This window comes from Ctenocephalides felis, unplaced genomic scaffold (assembly GCF_003426905.1).
Source record: "Ctenocephalides felis isolate EL2017-DRISC unplaced genomic scaffold, ASM342690v1 CF-g0.4_SCAFFOLD_01886, whole genome shotgun sequence".
NCBI classification, from domain to species: Eukaryota; Metazoa; Arthropoda; class Insecta; order Siphonaptera; family Pulicidae; genus Ctenocephalides; species Ctenocephalides felis.
The window spans coordinates 75,275,867-75,303,455 of record NW_020538040.1 but is presented as its reverse complement, the minus strand read 5'-3'; the positions used below and the strand labels follow the sequence as shown (position 1 = coordinate 75,303,455).

Below are 27,589 nucleotides of genomic sequence, written 5' to 3'. Positions count from 1 at the left end.
AAAATTATTTTCAAAAAGTTTTTAAAATAGTATGGCGTAAGCAACACATTTGAAAATATAGAGTTTGAAAATTATTTAATGTTTCATCAATAGTAAAAGCTCAACGAAAAATAAATTCAGGCTTAAATAAGATATATTGTATTAAATTCATTCGCCCAGCCATGCCATAATAATACAAAAAATACAACAAAACTGATACTTTATAATTTTCATTATTGTTTATGTTTAATTATAGATTTAAACCATTATTTTGATCTTCATTCGTTCATGTTTTGCTTTTTTATTTTTCTAGACATTGCAATGAAGAAAGATTACTTTACTTATAAATAATAATCAATGCCTAATGCGAATTTATTTTTATCAACGACTTAAATATACACAGTATTTCGGGTGGTGAAAGATATATAGTGTAGGGCGGGGCACAAAGGTCCAATTTGACCAAATGACCTACATGATAATACATAACACGTATAAAATAAACTATCAAACTATGTTAAGTAAAATTCCCAATTATTTCCTAATTTTATAAATGTGTTTTTTCACTATTTTTCTAAAATTTGTCATCTGTCCCTTTTTATGCCATAAACCTATAAAATGAAACAGCCAGGGGACAAAAAAACTCGATGTCTCATTTTAAATTTAAAGGAATTTTACGAAATGCTAGCTACAATATTTTTCCAATGCAATATATAAATTTCATGGGTACAGAAATAACACTGTACACAACCTTGATCTAGTATTTTGTCAGAAATATTTATCAACAGAGTTGGAATAACTAGTTATTCAATTTATTTCTTGTGAAATTGCTTTTTTGACTTAATTCATTCTTTTCTTAACTATTTTTATTGTTCACACCTTTGTCAAGGTATTTCATTTGGTTTCATTTGAATTTCATTTCACCCAATCACATGTAAGCTCTTATAGTGTTTATATAAAAAACTGCTGAAAATAACTCACAAACAACAAAATCTCATAGAACAAATAAGAAATGTACATATACTTAAAAATTATATTAAGATTTTTTAAACTAAACAATAGTGCTCACAACCGAAAAAACTAATAACAAAAGAAAATACTTTTGTTTTGGATTTTTAAATATTGCCGTTCATTTCCTGATAGCGACGTTGCCTAATTGAAGGCAATGGCTGATTACATATTTTTTGGCCTCTACTTTCAAATATTGTTATTAAAAAATTCCTAACTAACCTTACATGTTTTTGAAATATCTGTGGTGGATCATCTTACATGCCCTTTTAGCCCCGCTCTACCATAATAGTAAAATGGGAAACATTTTATTCAGACTTAAATTCAATCATGAAAATATATATTTGGTTAAACTAAAATTAAAAAATAAAAATCAACAATATTGAGTTATGATTAATACGGTCATCAATTCATTGGATCCTGAGTGAAAGAAAAATCTTACATTTTTATATATGTTTAAAATGTTGATTTAAGATTTTCTACTTTCGAATTACAAGCAGTACCAAGACATATGCAAATATATAAAAAATATCCGTTGTTATAAAAAAAACGTTGCTCTCGTTTGATGTAAACACTTGTAAATTAATTCTGTGCTTGGCATGGTTCGTAAAAATGATGAAATCTCATATATTAGTACAAAAAATAGCCAATCGTCACTATTCGTCGATAAATCACGAATGTTTCATCTCTTTTGAATGTTGAAAAGGTCAACCATTTATCTGAATACTCTGTGATTATATTGTTTTAATGTAACTGTTTTTTTGAAACGTAATACGGATGTTTGTAAATGAATATTATCGAGGCATGGCGCATGGCCGTGCGATCACTTTCGGAGGAACAAAAAATACACGTATTTTAATAACAAATATAGCCAGCTCGGATGCCTATATATTATTTCCTTAAGATTTTACATTTATATTACATTAAAAATGTGATATTTCTACCAAACTATTACTGTCATTGTCACTAAGAAGAAATATCGTAGGAACAATTTACTAGAAAGAACATAATCTTAGGTATGAATAAATGAATAATAACATATATGTAAGTATTTATGCATGCATGCATGTATATATAAACCAGCAGCGTTTTGGCCTGAACTGATTTGAATTGTTCATGAAACATTTTATTCGTGGTGATTACGTCATTTTTGGTGAAGGCAGAACCAACTGTTTCGGAGATACAGCAGAAAAAGTGCAAAACCAATCATTTTGGAACAAAAACTGCGTGTAGGCATATGCGTATCAATTTATTCGTTTTGTTATATGAAGATGCATAATTTTTTTAATTGAATTTTGGGAAATAGTTTTTATGTAGTTCGAGGACGCTGATTCCGAGCAAAATAACAGAACTTTGTTAACAGCTTTAGTTTTCGAGATATAGCAATGTGCTAGTATTGTCTCAAATCAAATGAATAATACATATTTTTTTTATCGGTCAAAAGTTTTCTTTTGTAATTTACGAGCGAGGACAAGGTCTCACTGATTTCGTAGCAATTTACTTTGGCACCAAGTGGACGTTCCTCCTCCATTATTATTGCTCCTCCAAAATCCTGATGTCTTGATGGATTTTCTCACCTGGTTTTCTTCTCGATTTTAAGCATAGAATTCATAAACCGTGGATGTTTTATGGGTTGTCTAATTTGGGGATTATCGAATATATTAATTTTAAACTCTGTCTGTTTTCTCTTTCAACGTTAGTCCCTCAATCCATTACAATGGTAGGCAGAAAATTTTGATGTTCTAGGTTGATCATCATTAGCATTGATAAGAATCGTGTAGCTGATTGGGATCATGGCGAATGTCCATTTGCTTGTATTGCGGTGGTGATTCTGAGGTTTTCTCTAAATTACGGCAGTATTAAAATTATAGCGTTGCTTTTTCTTTTTTTTAAATTACATTACAATAAAGACACTACGCTATATTGACACATAGTATGAAGAACCCATGTTTTATCTTGATTGCGCAACTCAGTGGTTGAAATACAATGTCTCCAGACATCTTGATATAGGTTTTTAGTATTTGTCGAAGACAAATTCACCAAAAATGTATCAAAACCTTTCTGGATTAGGCACACAACATTTTAGAGTCAGAGCTATACCAAAAACAGCAGAAAAAACTCTTAGTTTTTCGTTAAACTGCGATAATCATAGCCGAAATGACTAATGGGAGGGAGGTATATTTGAAATCAGCATGCAATTCTAAGTAGCCAAAAAAACTAGAGAAGAAAACCAAAGTACAATGTGTGTCATGCGATTTTTCTAATTTTGGAATAGAAAATTGATGTTTAAGCAGTTTGTCCATCTGTACGTGCTTTTCCGAAATATATTAGATGATCTTTAGTAATTTACATCATATTCTTAAATTTGCTTGTATATGTATATATTTGTTTCAAACTAGATTTATTGTTGCATATACATTATTTACATGCACGTTAATTGAATATGCATGTGTAATTAGACCAACCGCTGCTGTAGCAAGCTTTATGTGGTCTTTTCATATTTCATTCAGGTTACAATTTATATACCGCACAAAAACCGCATGAGAAACATCGCACGAATATAATATCCTGCGAAATAAATTGCACAAAATTATAGTGCATTTTGTATGGGAGTTTCAATTTATATGTGAACACTATAAACATATACCAAAAAACTAAGGCATTCCTAAAATGTGACGGTGATAATAGACTATTATTTAGTCATTTTTATGAATAATAAAATAATTTGACGATTTGTATCGAATGTCATTCAATTATATGTTCCTCTATTGTTATTAACTTTATGCTAAGTAATGACCGTCAGCGCATCCCGTTGTATTTTATGCTGGACAGTATGATCACTATTATTTGAATACCCAAAATATATAAACTTCTACAAAAAACAACACATTTCAACACATTGTGCATTTGCACAATATTAATAAACTAATTGTTTCAATAATGTTCTCATTTGAACTTTTCGAACATCATATTAAGATCTTTACATATTTATCACTATTATATATTTTCATTTCAAAAAATTCATTATTTTTATTTTATTTCTCTATCCATGTTGTGCTGTGTTACATAATTCTTACAATAAAAGTTGTTGTAAACCATTTTGGTGTTTACCTATTGTTTTTTCGCTTATTTTTATGTCTGTTATGGGGCGTGGACGGTTGCGAGACCTTTTTCACCCTTTTCTTATATAATTTGATTTTATAACCAATCCATCGTATTTAAGGACCTAATTAATTTACTTCTCTCCCAGCTAACTGGTACATTAACAAAATTATGGCTGATAAAAAAAAAAGATGGCACAATCGTACCCAGTCTTTCCTATTGATGGAAGAATGTGATATAAGTTAATTCCAATCTGAATATTATCCGTATTTTTCAGATTGTTGATTTGAGCAAATATTAATATTTTAAATGTACGGAATTTATCTCAAATAAAAAATAAACTTGGTGTGGATGAAAAAGTGCGTCTTTGTTTACTTTAAATAAAGATATTTCAAATTAACACCTTTCTCTATAATTGACTATTTGACTGTATACATGAAGAACTCAAACTAGTATGTGTTGAAAAGCTATTAATCTCCATTTGATCCTTGGTTTCTGTAATAACGGTTATATCAGATATATATCTGGTATATTTTTTTGGTAAGCAATTACTGAGAATGCTGAACTTAATCCATCTCAGGAAGAAATTGCTGGCAATTTAATTTAAATAAACAACAGAATTAATTACGTATTCGTATTTAATCGCTTAAAATTTGCATAAAATTTACATATTGTGACCGCAACGTATCTTGCATCATCTATCGTCATATCACAGGTTCGTATGTGAACACATATATCGTGTAATCCCTTCTTGACTTGAAGGTATGTTATATAATATATATTAGGTTGTCAAATATCTCCGTTCCGCTTTTTTGCTATTGGTTTATAATACAAAAAGGCGGAAGGGAGATATTTGACAACCTAATATAACACAATAAATATTCAAAATCATTTTTGCAATTAATTTAATTCTAATACTTTCGCAGTGTGCAATTTTCCATAGCATTTCTAAATCAATCAAAAATTAATATTCAATTTAATTATTGCATTTTCCAAAAAACTATTTACATTTTGTACATATTTATTTTTATTTTTCTAACTATAGTGCAATGTTTGAATTAAAAATTGCTTAGGAAGAGGACATTTTGATATACTTGAGAAAAATGGATGTATGTGTGTGTGTGTGTGTGTGGAGCACAGATTCTGAGAGCACATTTTTCGAGAGGATCATCCGATTTGAATGATTCAAAAAATATTCGATTTCTATTCAAGAAGAGATGTGTTGATTTGATTAGTTTTTCAAAGATGGGTCCACCCGTTTTCAAAATGATACAGAGCAAAAAGTGCTAAAAATACAGTTTTTAAGCAAGCTGAGCATCCGATTTGAATGATTCAAAAAACATTCCGCTTGTGTTGCCAGTATGAGGAAAAAGTATTAGTTTTCGGAAAGATTTTTTTTTTTAGTTTAATTTTTTTTACATTTTTTTTACATTTTTTTTTTTAAATATCGAAAATGATTTGGATTCTAGCTAAATACTTAATTAAGCTTAATTTTGATTCTAGCTAAAATTCTTATGTTCACTTATATAATTGCACTAAAAAATTGTATCTTTTATCTAGAAATATGAGATAATTATCTCATTTATTTTCATAAGGTCCTTTAATTCTAACTCTAAACATATATAAATGTAACCGTTCAAATTATAAGCCTTTATATTTTGTCTATAAAATATGAATAATGTATGATACAGTATTTTTAATACTCTATTTGTAAAAATATAAAATTTCTCAAATTTGCCTTAAGACACGATGCCATGCATCACTAGTTTTTCTCTTCTTTACTTTCCTTAATATGGAAACGAGTTTACTGGACAATATATTTTGCATAGATGGAAACAAAAATTTAATAACATTTTAAATTAATTCAAACATTGATTTTATTTTAGAATGAATTATTAATAATAATCATTAAGATAGTAGTCGTTGGAACATTGTCGCATTTCTTACCGGATCTGGATAAAAATTTAGATTTATAAAGGCTTAAGTAAATTTTGTAAGACAAAGCATTGACGCATTAATAATTTTATTTCTTTTAAAAATATATTAGCTGTCTCTAATTACGCTAATGATTCAATTTTAAAACATACGTAATATTTATGTTTCACTTTTCGGAAAGAATCACAGTGCTAATGACAGAATCATTATTGGTCTTATCAATCTAATTTTATTTGGGAAACATCCAAGGCGTGATGTCATAAATAAGCATTCGACTATTCATAGAATTTTGTATTAGTAGTAGTTTGTGTTTTCGTTTAGCTTTATTTTTTATTTAAATTATGTCGTGTTTTAGTTGGAATCTGTTTGTGTAAACAGTTTAATAAATCTATTATTGCAAATGCAATTAACTAATTATGTTTGGGAGAAATAATATTTAAAAAAATTGACAGATTATAATTTATAAATCACTATATAATTTTCCATTATTTGATATATTAACATATATACAGGGTAGGGCAAGGCACAAATGTCCAATTCGACTTTGAGCAACTATATTATGAAAACCAAACCGATTATAAATAACAGTTAATTTATCATTATAGAAATATGTTTTTTTGCTGTTTTTCCAAATAATATCTATACCTGGTCCTTTTTGCCTCATAGGTAGAGTATAATGAAACACCACAAATAGGTTCAATGTCTTATTTTTAGGTTTAAAGAGATTTTAGGAAATAATTCATTACTTATTCAACCAATGCAAAATATAAATTTTTTGAGTGCATTTTTCACGGAGACTAATTATAACATTGATCTGGTATTTTGTCAGAAATATTCATCAGCAGATGAAAAATTATTTAATTTAGTTTATCTCTTGTAAAATTGCTTTTTTGACAATTTGATTACTATTTTTTATTGTTTACACCTTTGCCAGGGTGAAGGTTTAGTTGCTCTTTTTTACCCCATCCAAGTGTAACCCTTTATAGAGGTTATATAATAAAAAACTGTTGGCTTAACTTAAAATTAGCAACACATCTTATAAAACAATGAAATAAAGTATACTCAAAAATTATATTAAAGTTTCGTAAACTAAACAACAGTGCTCACAATCAGGAAAACTAATATCAAAGGATAATACTACAAAAAATGGTGTAGACCTTTCAAGTGTAAATTTAAATATTTAATAATAGAGTAAATATATATTACATATTTATCTAATCAATAAAAAGCAACAATTTATAATCAAAATTATGACTACAGATTAAGTTCAACTGCTATTTAAACATTTCTCATTATTACGAGCGTATGAGATTATAAATAGTTATTAAAAATGATAAGTTATAGTGAGATAAATATGTTTTATATGTGACAATTATCTTATTGTCAACAACAATTGTAATTGAGTGTCAATTATAGAATTGACATATCGCCGAAGTTGTCAATATTTATCTAGCTATTCAAATCGAACATTCAAATGCAGTGGCCGTTTGCCATATGCAAATAGTCATATATGCAAAAGATCCATCGATTAGCAAAGACATTAGCCTAAACAATCGTTTGTTTATACTGATGTTTACACGATGAGCTGACAAAGATTTCATTCTGTCTAATCATGATGAAAGAAAAAAAAATATATTAATCAATTTTCAGATTTACTTTTTACTATTTACTATTATTTATTCGTTTTCTTTGTATCAGAGGAAAGGGCGAGTTTCTATGAAGACGAGGAAATTGAATTTTTGATCCTAATTTTTTGTAAGAAAGATTTTATTACTAGTGAACGCCTCCCACCATTTTGGTTTAATCAATGAATCCAGAAAAATGTTCTTTTTATACCTTAAAATATGGCAAATATGCGATTTTGATCAAATGAACTAAGTTTTTGCCTAGGAAAGAGTGGGGCTTAAAGATCCGCGGGTAAAAAAGTCCGCCACCGATATTTCGAAAACTAGTAAAGTAATGAATTTTTTGACAACAATATTTAAAAGTCGATAGAAAAAGATGTATAACTAGCCATTATCTTGATTCTTACGACGTTGCTATCAGGAGGAAAAGGGCAATGTTTGAAAATCCATAACAAAAGTATTTTCTTTCGTTGTTTTGTTTATGAGCATTGTTGTTGAGTTTACGAGACCTTAATATAAAATGTATTGTTATTTTAAATTAAATTATTTTATATAACCTCTATAAAAGCTTACATCTGGGTGGGGTAAAATGGTCCAATTGAACCTTTACCCTAGGAAAAGTGAAAAAATAAAAAATAGCAAATAAAAAAGTAAATTAAGTAAAAGCAGTAATTTTACAAGAGATATATAAAATTGATAATTAGCCTAACTCTGATCATAAATATTTCAGATAAAATACCAGATCGATGTTATTCACAGTGTTATCTCTATAAAAATGCATTCATGAAATTTCTATTTTGTATTGGTTGAATAATGTAGCTATTATTTTGTAAATTTCCTTTAAAATTAAAATAAGACATTGGATCTGTTTGTCCCTTAGCCATCCCAATTTACCCAGCTCTTAGAGTAAAAAGGGCCAGGTTACAAATTGTGGATAAACAGCAAAAAACAAATTTTAATTGCTCAAATTGGACCTTTGCTTCTCCGTATTATATATATACAAAACCAATTTCCAAAACTTTTCAAGATTTTTTTTTTAGTTTTGTGTTGAAGGGTGTATAGGTTACTTTATTATTATTCTGAAAACTAAAAATATTTTAACGGTTTTGTATTAATGATAAAGTTTATATATATATATATATATATATATATATATATACGAGGTGTGTTCAAAAAGTACCCGGAATTACTAATAATTAAATTTCGCGGGTCTGGAGTGTCTGATTGTCAAATTTTTTTTTTATTGTGTTGGTATACATGCCCCTAAAGTATGATGAAATTTTCAGCTATATTCACTGTTTACTTTGTCTGTGGTAGTCGCTAAGGTTCGACGTGTTTTTCTGAGCTCGGCGATTTTTACAATGGAAGAATTGAAAAGTCAAAGAATTTGTATTAAATTTTGCGTAAAAAATGAAATAAAGTGTTGCAAAGTGCAAAAATTCACCAGATATGGCTCCGTGTGACTTTTTCCTATTCCCAAAGTTGAAGAGACCCATGAAAGGACGGCGGTTTTCCTCGATTGAAGAAAATCGCTGAGAGTGCTCAAGGACATATCAAAAAGTGAATATCAAGGGTGCTTCGAAAATTGGAAAAAACGCTGGCATAAGTGTATTATATCTGGGGGGGACTACTTTGAAGGGGACCACATTAATGTAGACGAATAAATAAATATTTTTTTGAAAAAACGAAAATTCCGGGTACTTTTTGAACAGACCTCGTATATATATATATATATATATATATATATATATATATATATATACTAATTGCGCCGTTTAACTTTACAATTTATTTGTTTAGAACCACAATATAAAAGAATATGAAAAATCATTTAGAAAATAAATTTTCATTTCTATAAGTATAAGGTCCAATACAACTGATTTTTTATTTCAATCTTACCAATCCAAAAATGTTCAATAATACAAAAAACATTTCTCGTTAGTTCTAAAAAGTTAGTTTATATTTCATTCATCATATAAATATAAAGATAATTCGCCACTATAAGGTTTCCTTTAAATAACCCAATTTTTATTTAGATCAAAGCATTGATTCATTGTATCAATGCATTGATTGATGATTGATTGCATTGTTAATAAATAAAAAAAAACAGTTAAATTGTAATAAATGTAAAAAATTGATTAAACGGTTTGATATTATTACTATTTAAAGATATTAATGGGAATATTATATTCTTCTCCAACTAATACTTTTCTTTAGGTTATATGTCAAAGTTTTTCAATATATAAACACAATATTGTTAAATTACTATGAAAAAATTATTATCTATAAAAAACTTTAAAAATCTACTTGCCGAATTGTAAAAGTTAAATAATGAATTTTCATCATTATCAATTCATATATTCATTATAAAATTGATTAAAATTTAACTAATTTGTATAATTTTATTTAATATAGCATAATTCATTAGAGTTGGATTAGTAAATAAATGATCATATATATTTTACTTTTGCTTGCAAAAGAATATAATACAACACAACTCTTGTATAAATTATTATTACTATATGTAAATCTATAGACAAAATTGAACCAGTTTTGACAAAAATGAACTCGTGCGATACGGAACTAGATAAATTGTTTTTTGTAAATTTTTTTATTAGAATCTAATGAAAATAGTGAAATAGTGGAATAAAAATTTCAATATTTTTATTCCGCGAAAAAATAGAATACTTAGTTGAATGAAGAAAATTCCATATATATTACAAAACTATATTATTGGATTATATAGTTATATGGATTTTACTAAATTTTTGCAAGATACGTGGATATAATTAATTGTAATTAGTTTATATCATTAGAGTAAATTAATGATGTGATATTTTATTTAAGTGTAAAATACCGAAATTACAGCTTTTTAATGAAAACTTTGATGCACCTTGCTACACAAACATAAATATCTACTTAAAAGTAACATAATTAAATAGGGTCATGACACAACACTATTATAGTGAAATCACTTTCTTCGTCCTAACTCACTAATTTTCAATGATTGTTTTTAATACATAAAGCGTTTCTATCTATGGTTAATGATTTATGTGATATGATCAAATCTTGAATAAAAAAAATATCAGCTTAACACTGTTACTGTAATCAGGCTCATTAAGCTGCCTCAAGGACAGCAAAAAGACAGTATTCCATTTCGACCCATTTGGTGCAGATCCCAAAAAAATATTGTTTCACACCTTAACATGGTCTGCTAAGATTTGTTTCATAATATTAACACAAGATCGAAATCTTCTCTGCGAAGATAATTAGACTAATAAAATTACTGTTTCTTATCAGTTATATTGTTCGCGTAAATATATAAACAGCAAAACTTAGCGAATGTAAATAAATAATGTGAGTTTGAGAACGCAAATATTTTCTTTATGGAGCGGTTGCTGTAAATAAATTGTGGGTATCTTGGTTAATTAACCAAATTAAACTAATCAAAATACTACGCATATATATATATATATATATATATATATATATATATATATATATATACGTCAATCCGAAACGAAGTGATAGTATTAGTTTTATTTTTTTACTCTATTTTTTATTATCAGGTATTTTACCATTTTATAATCCTGATTAAAAACGCAAAGTTTTGATGAAACTTGCCAATATACTTTAGTACAGTTTTTTTTAAAGGACTTATCAAAGTTCACCAATTTTAATAATTTTAAATTCATAGTTCAACAAAATGTCTTTATTCTTGAAAACTTGGGGCAGTTGTGTTGTTATTTTTTACTGTGATCTTAGAAATGTTGTTTGAAGTTACGGTTCCAAAGTTTAAATGAACAGAGGTAATAAAAATCCACCACAACGACTGAAAAATAGTCACAAGTTTGCTAAAGCTCTAGGTTGCATTTAAAAGCTCATTGTTTCCATATGACGTTAGATAATTTTTTTCCTATATTTTTTCAGGACATCAATATATAAATAAGGTCAATATATTTATTTATTTATTTATTACTCCGTTTTGAAATTATGTTGAGTTTTGGGACACCCTGTATATATAGATACAGATTGAACATTTGAACAGAAAATTCTGAACAAATTTTGACTTTAAATAAAATTATGAAACAATTTCATAAATTGCTTTAGGGTGATATTAACCTTCTTTTATATTTGTTTTTGGACAGATATAAAAATTTTGTTATTCTATAAGCTCTATGCTGCTGTGATGATTATTAGCAATATTTCACACTTAGATATTCTGCATGCCCATAATGCTTCAATTTGTAAATTTTTAATTTAATTTAACATTATAAGAAATTAAATCATTATGCGTGACTAGACTGATTTCATAAGAATACATTACACTTAAAAACAAGTCTTAGTTTAGTTATTAATAGTTATTGCACGAAATAAACCAGTTTGAAACGCACTTCATTATTTTCTTTCATCAAATCAAATCAAAATGTGTATCAAAGGTCGTCTTAGAAATGATGGATTCCAAACTATTTACGTATGTAATTTTAAAAACTGTGGTGATCATTGTTACTCAAGCCCTTTTGCTCAATACGAGTGCAGTTGAAATGGCAGAAGAATTAACAAAGCGCAGTTTTATTTAGGTTCAAATTGTTAATAAGGAGCGATTCTCAGACGGTCTTTCTAGGTCAGTGCTACTGCTAAACTTTGCTGCTGGTTCATCGAACAGTAAAGTCTTAATTCGAATCGTTGCCATATTTAACGATTTGCCTACTACGATCTATTTAATCATATTAAATTCCGGTTCTTGTTCGTATTTCGATATGCTATGATAAAAACTGACTACGATATAAAAACTAGAGTCGTTATCTTCAAAAAAAAAAACATATAAATTAAATTTATTTCAATTCTGACAATAATTATGAATTATGGTTCATGATTGTGAGTTCAGAATGATCTCACTGAGAATCAAAATATGTTTTTGCGAACAGTACTTGGAATCGGTACATGTAATTTGAGTTGTTTAGGACATTTGCAACAATCTTCAAGTAATAAAAAATGATCAATATTATATATATATATATATATATATATATATATATATTGAAACAAATTGCTAAATAATTAGCATTGGGCGTCAAAATAAAAAAATATAGTTTTTATTTATTTATTTATTTATATATTATTTTCATATCACAGTCAGGCAGGGGTGTCTGGTATGAGAAATATGAAAACAAATTTTATATTTTATATTTACATATCATTTGTCAAATAGCTTTCTGTATTATTAAATGTATCGACACTTGATGTCTGTCATCATTCAGTTATCACCAGGATAAAAGCACAAAACTTAAAACAATATTAAATATAAAAATTATTTTTTGGAAAAAAATTTAAAACAAAACTAAACTTTTAGATAAAAGAGTCCTTTTTTGAAATTCATCATGGAGCCTAAAATCAAAAAGCCTAAAAGCCTATCAGGAGCCTAAAATTTTTAGTTTTGTGTTAAATTTTCTTTCAAAAAATAAATTTTATATTTAATATTGTTTTTTATCCTGGTGATTACTGAATGATAGCACACATTAAGTGTCGAAACCTTTAATAATGAAGAAAATTATTTTTTCTCAACTGTATTTTTTATTTCGACGAATGGGTTGCCAATTATTTATATATATATATATATATATATATATATATAAGAAAATTGCAAGAAAATTCTTTATATATTGAACTAAAGAAAGCTCGAATGTATTTGAGCTTTTATTTAATTTATTTGACAATCTAATAACTGACTATACGTATTTGTGTTCACATTAATCAATTCGAACACTATTATTAGATTTAATCTCCTATATTACACTTATGTCATACCCATGAAATTCCCACAATAATATCTGTTGGCATTCAGATTTTGGTACAAAAATATTTTCTTGTGCCAATTTTTATTATTGGAAATCACGTAATATCATATTAAATGTGGAACCGTGTATCAAAATATCTTTTAAAATGAAAAACAACATTTATTCAAAAAAAAAAATTTGCTGTTTTTTAAAAAAAGGTTTTAAATTTAAACCAAATATTTCGTTTGGAAAAATTGATGTGTAATAATGTGAAAAATAATATGTTATTAGTATGGTCATTTTTAAGAGGAAAGAAAAAAATAGATTCACTGACCTCTTCCTCAAATGCCTTTAGGTCATCAATAAAGTCTTCATCTAATAGTCTCGACTTCAGTAAATCCACATCAGCGCGTAATTTCTTCAATTCATTACTCCTAATGATCTCCAATGAAACCAATGTTGCAATTGCACCTAAGGCCAAAAGTACTATTATCCAAGGGGCTGTTCTTTGTAATAATCTCTTCCTTCGGCTTTTGCCCATCTCAACATCATCCATGGATGAACTGGCATTGGACACATCGCTAACAACTGTGCCTTTCTTGCCTAACAACCCTATGAAGGCCTGCTTCTCGTCGGAGACATTGGCCACAGTAGCCATCACAGGAGAAAAAAACACAACAGTCAAAAATTATATATGAATAATACAAAATCACAAAGTCCAAACGCACTCGAATTATTCAATATATCACGTTATTGTTAAATTTCCCTTTCAGACATCGAAACTAAAAATTGGTCGTACAGGCATCCTCCTCGATGCGCGAATGATCGTTAACTGGTGTTCGCGGTGCTGGCTCGTGTTTTTATTATACGGCGTGTCGCGTTCGGGTGTGTGCGTCCGCCCGATGGTCCAGAACTTGTGCGAACCTGCGGGATGCGGCTGTGTGCGTGTGGCGCTTGTCTTGTCCTCTGTCCTCTTCTGCGGTGTCAATGCGGCCGACGTGCGATTTACGCGACTTAAGATTACGCGCTTTAGCCAGCAGATATCTTGCTGACCATAGTGTTATTATGTGTGCGGATAATATTTATATCATCGATATCGTTCTTTGCGACACACGCCTCTCGCATCTTGTCTTACGCGATACACGATTTATGGGAATTGAATGAATTTTTCAATGTTTGCTGAACTATTGGTGCAGGGCATCGTGCCTCAAGGCTAATTGCTGGAATTTTCCGTACCAAAATTAAATATTCTAGGACAAATATCAACTAGTGGGGCGCATAGCATCGTACCTTAAGGCAAGGTGCTGGAACTTTCCGTACCAAAAATTATTTATTTCTTAAAAGATTAACATTTTTGAAACAAATTTACTCTGAAAAATTAGGTTTTTGAGAAACTATAAATTTTTGACAAAAAATTACTTTTTTTTTTGAAAAAAAACTTTTTGAAGAAAAGTATATATTGAAATATTTTGGAAATTCTGAACTTTTTTTCAGAGCAATCGTAATGCTTCAAAAGTTATGTAAAAGCTTCGCTTTAACTGCATAGAGACGAAATATCGAAGCGCATAAGCGCCGCGCCGCCGTCATTGGTACGGAACCCATAGGAATGTAAACAAAATTTATACTTATTGTTAAAATCTCTATAAAGTATCTGATATTTGATGTGCATATGTCTAATGATCATTTTTGACCGCCAGATGGCATATTTTTTACGTTTTTTACTAGATATCCGAAACCGCTAGACCTGCCTTCATGAAAATTTGATCAGTTCTTTATCTTGTTAATATTTAAAGTAAAATGTTTTTTGAATTATTCAAATCGGACCCTCCGTTCTCTTAAAAACTGAGTTACCGTTTTTGGCACTTTTTGCCCCATATCTTCTAAACCTGCCTTCGCCAAAAACTAATCAGCACGACTCCCTATCAATACGAATCGAATGTTTTTTGAATTATTCAAATCGCTTCATCCGTATGCCCGAAATCGTCGACGAGAATTTGTATCCAAACACACATACACACACGCACACACACACATACACACACACACATACATTCATTTTTTCTAAGGTATGCCAAAATATTCAAAAACCTCTGAAACGTGAAGATATATAAAAATTTTCATTTTAGATTTTTCTGCGATTACACTATAACTTACCCTACGGGAAGTTAATTACCATTTTTGCACTTTTTGCCCTGTATTTTCGAAACGTCTCCTTATCAATAGAAGTCGATCGTCTCCTAATCCATAGAATTGGATGCTAAAAAAAAGCGATCATCTTTTTTAGCTTTGCTATAGGTTAATACAAACTTATACAAAAATATTTTGGAGTAATAATTAAAAAAAAAATCCTGACAAATATGTTTAATACAACTACCGACAATCTGTGCTTATGATTCGAGGAATTAAAATGTGTTTATGGATTTATTGTATGCTTCAGTATCTATTATTAATTATTTATTAGTATTTTATGTTTAAACATTATGAAAAAAAAATCATAGCTGTATATATATATATTAATGTTTGTTATTTCTTCATAATGCAATTATTTTAATACTATCGTGTGCGCAAATGCTGCCGTTTAACAGTTGTTGGAATACGTTCACTAATATTTTAATTTAGCAATATGTTTGTCTATTTACATTTTTGTACATTAGCAAAAAAATATTGACCGATTTAATTGTAGATATTAAAGAAATTACACGAGTAGGATTTAGTCCCCAAACTATTAGATAAGTTGTTTATGTTTTAAAAATCTTTGTAAAAGATTTCAAAAATATTTTCTTACAACTCATTTAATAAATAAATGTTCATTTTCTTTTCTAAAACGTCGTAATTAACAAAATTGTAATTACATAAAAAAAACTTATGGCTAATAACTTATAACTCAGCTCTAGGACAGTACCACCCTTGTTAATATTTTAGAGTAAGTTTTGAATTACATGATATTTTTTGTTATACATTCGGAAACGATCTGTGTAAGAACCAGAATAATTGTAATAATATATATATATATATATATATATATTTATTTTTCCATATATTTTAATCATCCTTCATTGACCTATAAAACAGTTGAACGCAAATATATAGCTCATGAAATAATGCTTATAATAAATGCACGATGCATGATATATATAGTATTTACTTGTTTCAACTTGTTTTATTATAGAAAAACAAGTACATATATAGAATATTGTACAATTTTCGTTTTTCTTTCTGTTTTAGCCACTGTAGATCAAGCATAAAAAACAGTGATGACTGTATTTCCCATATTTTGTATTATAGGTAATCGTTCGGACTTTTCTACTTCTTCGATATATCTTTGATATTTTATATCGTAAATATTTATTTCACAATTAATTTTTTGTGCCTTTTATCATTATTATTCTGCAATGACAGTCATAAGTATTAAAAATGTCGTCATGTTAATCCAATGTGGTTTAAAATAATAATAGTTCAAATGACATCGAAATCAGATTTTTTAAAATTATCTTTGCCACCAATTTTATGTTTGTGTCGCTAAACACTGGTTATGAAAGGATTGTTTGGTTCCAATAAAAACGAAATCACATAAAATACTGATGATTAATGTTGATATCCATACGCACCTTTTTCTGATTTTTCTCATGATGGCTACTATTATCCTTGTCACCCCGCTTCGGCTTCATGTTGAGTTCCGGAATACATGTAGAGGTTCTAGGAGCTTGATGTAAAAGTTCTTTTTTTCAATATGAAAAAAAGACTAGCTGTAAGTGGAATTCTGTCTTAAGGCAATTAAGGCATCGTGCCTTAGGGCAAATTGCTGGAACTTCCCGTACCAAAAATTATTATTTTTTGAAAAACGATTAACATTTTTGAGAAAAAATTACTTTGAAAGAATAAGATTTTTGAGAAACTATAAATTGGACAAAAAATAACTTTTTTTTGAAAAAAAAAAATTTTTTAAAAAAACATTTTTTTTTTTAATTTTTTTTTCTTTTGAAAAAAAATTTTTTTTCTTTATTTTGACATATTGTAGAAGATCTGATCTTTTTGTCAAAGCAATCGTACTGCTTTAACTGCATAGGGACAAAATATAAAGTGCGTAAGCGCCGCGTCGCTGTCTAACGCATAAGCATTGATACGGAACCCATAGGAATGTTAACAAAATGTATACTTATTGTTAAAATCTCTATAAAATATCTGATAATTTGATGTGCATATGTCTAATGATCATTTTTGACCGCCAAATGGCTCATTTTTTTACTTTTTCCTCCATTTTATCGATTCTTCATCTTGTCAATACAAGTAAAATGTTTTTTGAATTATTCAAATCGGACGCTCCGTTCTCTTAAAAACTGAGTTACCGTTTTCGGCACTTTTTGCCCCGTATCTTTGGAACGGCTAGACCTTATCAATACGAATCGAATGTTTTTTTTAATTATTCAAATCGGTTGATCCGTGTTCCCGAAATCATCGACGAAAATTTGTATCCGCACACACACAAACACGCACACATACATACATACATACACACACATCCATTTTTTCTAAGGTATGCCAAAATGTTCAGAAACCTTTGAAACGTAAAGATATATAAAAATTTTCATTTTCGATTTTTTTGCGATTACTATAACTTGCCCTACGGGAAGTTAATAAATAGATGCTCCTTTGACAAATTCAATAAAAATAATTCCATAACTATTGTTAATTATTTCAAAATTAATTATTTTCTAGTGAAAGTGCTAGTTGTGATTCACAGGAGCAAGAAGTAACGACAAAAACTATAACAATTAATTCATGAAGTAATTAAGTAATTAAGTAATTTGTTGCATAAATTAATGTAAACTGCAATTATTTTGAACTGCATTATTTTAAAATTACTCGATAATAATAATGCAAGTTTTATGATAGTTCAATTTTATATTACCTGGCAAAAATGACGCACCTGCACGATTCTGTTTATTGTCTCGGCCAACGGGACTGAAGCTATGACATTATATATCAAATTACTAATTAGGACAAAATATATTTTAATATTGTTTAAGATCCTATTAAAAACGCATGTTACTACTTACCCTGTCACATAAGCCCCTAGATATCCTAGGTATTATATAGTTTGCTACCGTGTCGTTCGCATGCAAATGCGAATGTACTAATTGCAAGTGTAATAGTAATAGTAATATGTAGGTACGCAAGTACGCGAATGAGACTAATTAAGGTTGTCGTCTTCTCATTAATAAGCAACGTCATTTGATAGAAATGCACCGCCGCTCTTATGCACATAATGTGTATCTGTTGGAATAAGTGAGCGAGAGCTGTGGGAAATGATGGCAAAGTCCCTCGGGCTGCTTCCGAACCTCAGTACATGGGATAGGTCAAGGTTGAATATCGGTTCAATCGCTAACATTATCGGATACTTCGAATCATATGCGTATGTGTCAATTATTCATCGAATCACTTGGAATTCTTATTTATTGTGCGAAATAAAGTTATTCATACGGTTGAAACTCGTACAATAGTCGTGAATGTTTGAGTTGTTTTAGAAGTCATAGAGAATGAAACTTATTATAGGGGGAACTGGGCACGGTTGTGCTATTAGACATACTGGTATACTGTCCTTAAATACGATGGATTAGTCATAAAATCAAATCATACAAGATTTGATGAAAAGGGCGAATGTCACAACCGTCCACACCCCCAGGATTTGTATTGTTTTTTTGTGTTGAATTTTCCTTTCTTTTTCTGTTTCGTATTTTTCTCTATCTTCGTCAAAAAAGGACAAGAACCACAATCACATGTCACAACCGTACCCAACGCACATTTTAGAAAACAAATCATCGTTATGACTTAGCTAAATATCTATGCAAAAACCAATTGCTGGTAATTAACTATTAATGTTCAACTTACAGCAAAATAACCAACAAAGTCATCTATCTGTATTTAGGGTTTATACAAAAACCGACATTTGAGAAAACCGGTTTTCGAATTTTAATTTTTAACCAGAAAACCGTTTTTTTTTCGAATTTAAAGCAATATTTGACTAAATTTATTTATTGGTAAATTTTTTGGATAGTAAACTTTTACTTTAATTTTAATAAGAAGAACAAAAAAATAATAGTTTATTTTAATTTTGAAAATAATTATTCGTTATTCATGTATCATTTTCACATATAAGAATGAAAATATTTTTATGATAGTGAAAGAAAAGTTTTCGAATAAATAAAAATAAGATATTTTTAAATAAAAAACATCCATTAAATAAAAAAAAAACTACATACATGTTGATACATACTCGTTAATATCTGTTTTAGTTTTAAAAACATCAAGCTAAACCCCGGGTATTTTCTATTCCGAGCAATTTTAATTAATTAATTTTGAAAATTCTAATTATTTTCTTGTTTAATAAAATAGGATTTCAAAAAACTGAGAACGTCTATCGATTTGTTACATAGACGTGTCCTTTGTTTAATCACAAAATTTCCTAAAATTGAACATACTCTCTTACTTGTGACTGAACTAGGTTTAATTGTTTTTAAAGCCTGATATAATAATTCTAAGTTTTCTGTTTTTTATTTGGGGCTTCTAGGGCTAAAAACGCCTTTTTTGAAGTTTGAGAAAAGGAATTTAGTTCTTCAAGAAGAAGATCAAAAATCAGTGTTGATTTAAAATAAAATATATACACTGGTATAAAAATCTAAATTAATACATACAATAGACAAAAGATAACACAAAACCTTTCTGGGAACCATAGCAGACCGATATGATTCCAAATGTTATCGAACCGATATGATTCTAAGAATCAAAACGCTTGCATCTATCTTTTATATTTGGCTATTTTTGTCATTTTGCATTTATACAGTGAAAACCGATTTTTTCTACCAAATAACCGGTTTTTGAAGTCCATAATTTTCGTCAAAAAACCAGACATGTTCGAACAAACATACTTCATCTTTTTCCTTTTGGATCCTATCTCAAAATCAGAGTAGTTTAGCTATTATGACGCCACTTTAGCTTCTAGTTTAGCCAGCCTTCTCTACTTAACTAATTAACTAATTTAAACATAATTAACTAATTTTTCAATATATTTTTAAATAATAAATATCAATTAACTTTAGTAAAGAAAAATTATATTAAAGGGCTAGCCCGTAGGCTGGAACGACTGGACCTTGGTACCCTTCGAACAGCCTGATCGTGAGTTAAATAGTAGTGACATCAGTTTTCATTTCGAAATGTAGGTAGCAATATGTTACCAAGCAAAATTAACCTTCACCCAACATTTTAATAAAAAGCCATCAGTATTAGGGTTATTCTAATAATAAATGCATAAAATGAGACAGGATAGGACAGTCGTTAGGTTGCCATCTATAAAGCCACGTCAATTAAGAAGCCATAAAAATAAGCTTATAGAGCTAATATAGTTCTAATCGCTGGTGAAAAAATATGCATTTGTTAAAAGTACGAAGGGAGAAAAAAATTTATCACTGTTTACGCTGGAAACATATATTCAAAGCTTTGTATATGACTTTAAAACTAGCAAATGTTTCATAACGTAATTACTACTTAGGCTTATTTTGGCATAATTAAATTTTTAATACATAAATGCTTCAATGAAACAGCATATTGCCTTCAACTACCTTGAAGGATATCAAAACTAATGTGTTTAAGTAGAGGGAAAAATAAAAAACATTTATTTCTATTCATTGTGCATTAAATAAACATATTGTAATCATTAGCTTAATCGTCTCAATAACTTGGAATATATGTTTTACTTTTGACTACATATGATTTACTTCTGAACCTATGAACTTTAACACTTCAATCGATAAATTAATGATTAATGTCAATGTAATGAGATTTTCGCTAAAAATAGACTACTTACAAAACTGTTTAATTTTTATAATTTTGGTTGTACCTATATTGTTTATTTCATTGTTACAACTCAATTATTCAACTTAAACTCTATTTTATAAATTTATTCATTAGTATGTATATGTATATTGCTATGTATTGTAAATAATACGAAATATTCACGACTAAGTATGCTTTGTACCATTGCACCAAATAATTTTCTTTTTCTTTTTTTAACAGTAATCAGAAACATTTTTCTCTGATTTATTCCGTACCATATTCAAATTGGAGTCTTAATAGATAAGCCACTTTGGGCGCCTTCTGATTTGGAAGTCAAAAGTCACATAATAAAATTCTTATAAAAATATTAGTTTTATAAGAATTTAATTTTGTAACTTTTTTCAAATTTGACTTACAAATTAGAAGACAACTCAACGGTTAGGTTATCTGCATTTAACATATTTTTATTATACAAATTTCTTTAATACTGATGATATATTTTCAAACAATGCCAAAGAGGGAATGATACTTTTATTTGCAAACATATTTATGTTTTCTCGTAATTTGTACATTATTTTCAACAATTTGAAAAAAATTATTAATGTGGTTATAATGAACAACATATTCAACAACATATTTGCCATACACAACAAAAGAACTACTACAATTGTTTCCTGTTATTTCAAACTGGATTTTAACAAATTTAGTGTTTTTTTAAATAAAATTAAGTGCTTTCTCACAATATATCTTTACATGCTTCGAATAGCACTTATTTGTAAATCTCTCACTGGAGAGATTCGAATACTATAATATTATTTCACATAATTATTCATGTTGTATATTTGTTTGTGTTTGTATAGATGTATATGTATATGTAATTTTTATGTAATGTATGTTTATTTGTAAAACTTAGCATAATAGCTTATAAAAATTTATAATTTTTGATTGCTGTTAATAAATATATATAAAAAAAAAAAAAATGCTTCGAACAAAAATTATCGCATAGATATGATGTAGATGCACTATCGTAATACTAGGGTAAATGGTATATGCTTGTTTTGAAATGTTTCAGATTACCTTAGATAATGAATTGTCTTTATTTACTGCAATTTAAAACATCAACTGGAACAATAATAATAATAAACAATACAATAATATATGTACATTTTTGGAATGGTATACAATTACATCTCAATTGTTTTCTAATGCATTTTCAAATGAACCTCAATGGTTAATTCTCGGTACCGGGTTCAAGAATCTCTTATTTATAAATAAAAATCGCTGGCGAACCAACTTGACAATGTCTTATCTCAACAAACGTTTTTAGTGAGCAAATATTTACAAATATGTCCTGTAGGTAGACTGACCCGTGCATATTTAATGCGTTTATTATTTGTTATGTGTTTCTTATCAATCGTCGTTTCATTGAGGCATTCAGGCATACTTAGAAATATACAAACAAAATTAACTAAAATACATATAGACTAATGTAAGTGCTACAGGAATGCATCAAACATGTAGTACTTAAGTTAAGTGTGATCATATACCCAATAAAAAGATTATTATAAAATAGAGAATAAAGTTTCAAGAAAACAGGGCATAAAAATAGATCACAATCGAAACATAAATATTTTTATCATGATAGCTTTAATATGACTTTTGTTATATGTTTCATTGATCTCGTTCATAAAAGGGGTGCTTCTAACCATATTCGGATAAAAAAAATTTTTATGAATCTAGCATAAAATAAGTATTACATTTATGAATGATTTATGTCCATATATGTACTTAGAAATATTTATCGTAATCAATCTTGATTATATATATACAAGGTGTCTCATACCCTGAAGTCAAGCCGAAACTGGGTGATAGTATTGACCTTAACTGCCCTAAAAAAATTGATAATCAAATTAACCTACGTTGTTTAGAAATTATGAGCTTTAAAGAACAACCAAGAGCTTTTGAGCAAATGTCACAATAATTCACTAACTGTTCATTTAAACAAAATATTTTAGTAATTTTGAACTTTTTTCAAAGCAATCGCACAGCTTCTGCTGTATAAAGAAACATCGAAGCGCGTAAGTTACGGAACGTATAGAAATGTAAAAAAAGATATTATTAAAATCTCCATAAAATATCTGGTAATTTGATGTGCATATGTCTAATGATCATTTTTGACCGCGGCTAGAACTGCCTTTTATCAAAAACTAATCAGCACGTCTCCTTATAAATACGAATCGAATGTTTTTTGAATAATTGAAATCAGTTGAACCGTGTTTCCGAAATCGTCGACGAAAATTTGTACCTGCTCACACACACAGACATTCATTTTTTCTAAGGTATGCCAAAATTGATTTTATACGAGATATTATAAATTTTATTTTTATTAATTGTAGTATATCTTAATTTATGAGAAGAATTACTTACGATTAGAAACAAGATAGTTGGTAGAGGAATAGGCACTACAACTATTCATCTTTATTTCATTGAAATATAATCAGAGGATATCATTAATTTAAAAAATACAATTATAACCATCCCCTGGCTCCCCTGGTTTTAACATAAACACTTGTCAAGTCGATTTTTTGCTCCAATATTAAAAAGCGTCAGTAAATTATGAATATTTATTATTTATTTCTCTACAACAAATATATTTCTTATATTTTTTATCTTAAAACATTTTGAGATTTTAAATTACGGATCATTATTTATTCGTAATAATTGTTATTTGTAGAAAATGAGCTTTAACAAGTAAAAAAATAGAAACATATTTTGGTTGAAAAAATCGTTCAATTTCTCGCAAACGCACGTGCATTATAATGTGTTATTTTTGAAACATTTACACTTTTTAATCTAGTTAAATTATTTACTTATTTTAACTTTAAATTTTAAAGCTATTTTTGATTATTTTAAAATCTCGTGCTTTCAAGGCCGAAATTGTTACAAACACCCCAATTAATACATACAAACTTGAACTTTTTTGGATAACTGGCAATAAACTATTGTTGAGAATTGTGTTCTTTATAATTATAAATAATAGTCATAAGTAAATTCCTTTGAACGATGTATACTCCCAAGTAACGGTAAATGTTGCGAATATTTTGTACGTCTGCCAGACAACCCTTAATAAAAGTTTATGATAGCTCATGTACCTTCGGCGAGCTATCATAAAACTAGAAATATTTGAAATATTTTAAAAATGTAAAAATATAAGTTAGTTAGTCCTGAACTCTTGAGCAAGCAACAACTGAAATATTATAATAAAGCGATAAATAAATTTTTGTATCTAAATAAATTCTTTGATTTCACACACTTCCCGAAGAGCTACAAATGTTCCAATTCTCGTATTCAAAAGTATTCAAAATAAAACCCTAATCTACTCAAGAATTATTAAAAATTGGTTACATTTAATTATTAATTAGTAAATTGATTACTAACGTCTCTTCATTTGGTGGCAGCTTAATTGAATCCAACTCCGAGATAAGAGTACAAATTAATAAAATAAATAAAAAAAATTAAAACAAAAAGTGTGTGAAAAATAACCAAACTCTTAAAATTATCAAGTGATACAAAAATAAAGTGCTTATCAAATAAATCGATCAAAATCTATATAAAATCATCAAAATAATTCTAATAAAAAATAATAACTGGAAGATTTAATAAAAAGAATAATAACAAGTTCAGAAGAAGATTTTGAAGTTTAAAACGTGGGACCAAATCAGGACCTAAATCTACAACCCCGGAGCGACGATCAAGGTGAACAAAACCCTCTATCATAATCAAAAGGAATTCAAGTAAGAAAATTCATATATTATTACAAATTCAAGATGGAGAACCAACCTACAATTTTGAATGAAAACTTATTAGATTTAAATTTAGCCTTAGCTATATTACCGAATTTTATTGAAAACGAAACTGATGTACGTATTTTTATTGATGTATGTGATTCACTGAATGAAAACTTAAAGGCCAGTGAATCACAAAAACTATTTTTAACCATAAAAAGTAAATTTCCAAATCATGTACTTATAAAAATAATACGTAACAAAATTTATTCATGGGACTCATTAAAATCATTTTTGTATAAAGAATATACGGAAAAAACTCCTGTATCAATCCTTCTTGCAGAGTTGCTAAATTACAAACAAAAACCCAATGAATCGGTAAAATCTTTCAGTGAAAGAATTCATAAACTATTGTACAGAATTTATGATAAAGATTGTGATACACACGATCAGACAGTCGCGGATAAATTACAAAATGTTTATAATGAAATGGCTCTCAGAACTTTTATTAATGGACTGAAAATGCCATTGAAAAATTTAGTAAAATGTTGTAGGTTTGATAATTTAAATGACGCCATAGATTTTGCCATTGCCGAAGATACCGATTCATCCTCAATTTTAATATGCGATTTTTGCAATAAAATGGGGCATAGCAGTGGTAATTGTTTTTTCAAAGCCGAGCATAAAAATTCACAGATAATTTGCAATTATTGTAAGAAATTCGGTCATACGATTGATCAATGTAGACATCCCAATCGTAAAAACTTTTTCCAACCAACTCAAATCTCTATGGTTCCGCAAATAAAACAGGAAACTTGTTTATCTATTAATAATCCTAATCCGATAGCTGAAAATAATGAAATCCAATCGAATACACCTTCTTCAAGTTCAAAAAACTCGCCAGAGCCCGTTCCGGGACGGGCATTCATGTAAATAGCAATTGTAACAATATAAATTTAAATTTTCCGAACAGTTATGAATCAATCATTTTAGAAACTACACAGCTACCAAATACTTTTCATAATTTTTTAATAGACACCGGTAGTGACATATCATTAATTAAAGTTCATAACATTGATAAAGAAACTCTCGTATACACAGATAAAAAAATTGAACTAATTGGAATAACATCAAATTCATTAACAACCCATGGCGTTTCTTATATTAACTTTAAATTTTCCGAACAAAATACAGAATTTCCGTTTCAAGTTGTATCAAATCTTCCAATTAAATATTCAGGAATCATCGGTAAAGATTTTTTATTAAAATTTAAAGCAAAAATTAATTATCATTCTAAATTATTTTCACTAGAAATCAATAACCAAGAGTTTACAACCCCTTTAGTTAATTTCGAAAAACATTTAATCCCTCCTCGATCCGAAACAACATTAAAAATCGAAACTGCGTTAAACGACGAAGCAGTATGTTTTTCAAAACAATATGAAAACGGATTGATATTAGCTAACTGCATTGTAAAACCTATTGAAAATTGTTTTTTATAAATGTTATTAATCCTACGTCAAATCGTCAATTCCTTAATTCAAAAGACGTACAATTCGAGTTATTAAGCAACTTTGATATAATCGACTCTATAAATCTTAATCAAAATAAATCTATCAAATCTAACCAAGAATCAATCGATTTTCAATGTTTGTTCAATAACGTAAATTACAACGACACAATTGATGACAATGACAAGAAACAAAGAGTACAAAAAGTTTTACAATGCATAAAAACTAATCACATGACAAATCTCGAAAAAGATTCAATTTTAAATATTTGTACAAAATTTCATGATCTGTTTTATTTAGAAAACGACAAACTGACATATACAAATACGATTACTCATAGTATCCCCGTCGAAAATGACGAAAAACCCATATACATAAAACCCTACAGATTACCGCACGCTCATAAAACAGAAATTCACCGACAAGTTTCACAGATGTTAGCAGACGATATTATTCAAAACTCGCAAAGTCCCTGGAATTTTCCTTTAATTATTGTCCCCAAAAAACCTGATGTTGACGGAAATAAAAAATGGAGGATTTGCGTCGATTTCCGAAAATTAAACGCAATTACAAAATCGGACGCTTTCCCATTACCAAACATCACTGACATTATTGACCAACTAGGTAACTCACGATTTTTCACGACTCTAGATTTAGCTCAAGGCTTTCATCAAATTTTACTAAATAAAACTGACCGAGAAAAAACTGCATTTTCTACTGACTTCGGACATTTTGAGTATAAACGGTTACCGTTTGGACTTAAGGGCGGACCGGCGACTTTACAGAGACTGACCAATACAGTTTTGTCGGGCATACAAGGAATTAGAACTCTAGTTTATATGGACGACATAATAGTTTACGGGAAAACACTTGAAGAACATAATACCAAGTTACTAGAAGTGCTAGAAAAATTACGACAATACAATCTAAAATTGCAACCCGATAAGTGTCATTTTTTGAAACACGAAATTACGTATTTAGGCCATATTATCGGTGCACACGGTGTGTCTCCTGATCCTGATAAAATTTCCTCAGTAAAA

The 27,589-nt window shown here is 28.5% G+C and overlaps 2 protein-coding genes across 7 annotated transcripts in view; one reads left to right on the top strand and one right to left on the bottom strand.

Annotated features, from left to right (window-relative positions):
• Positions 1-14,230, bottom strand: part of LOC113374565 (protein eiger) — an 82,978-nt gene extending 68,748 nt beyond the window's left edge. Inside the window, exon 1 of the mRNA XM_026614538.1 lies at positions 13,758-14,230. Coding sequence (XP_026470323.1) covers positions 13,758-14,081 — 324 coding nt within the window. The 5' untranslated portion in view covers positions 14,082-14,230. The remainder of the gene's footprint in view (positions 1-13,757) is intronic.
• The window catches only part of LOC113374566, a 220,891-nt gene that overhangs the window by 157,275 nt on the left and 36,027 nt on the right, over positions 1-27,589 (top strand). The window lies entirely within an intron of this gene.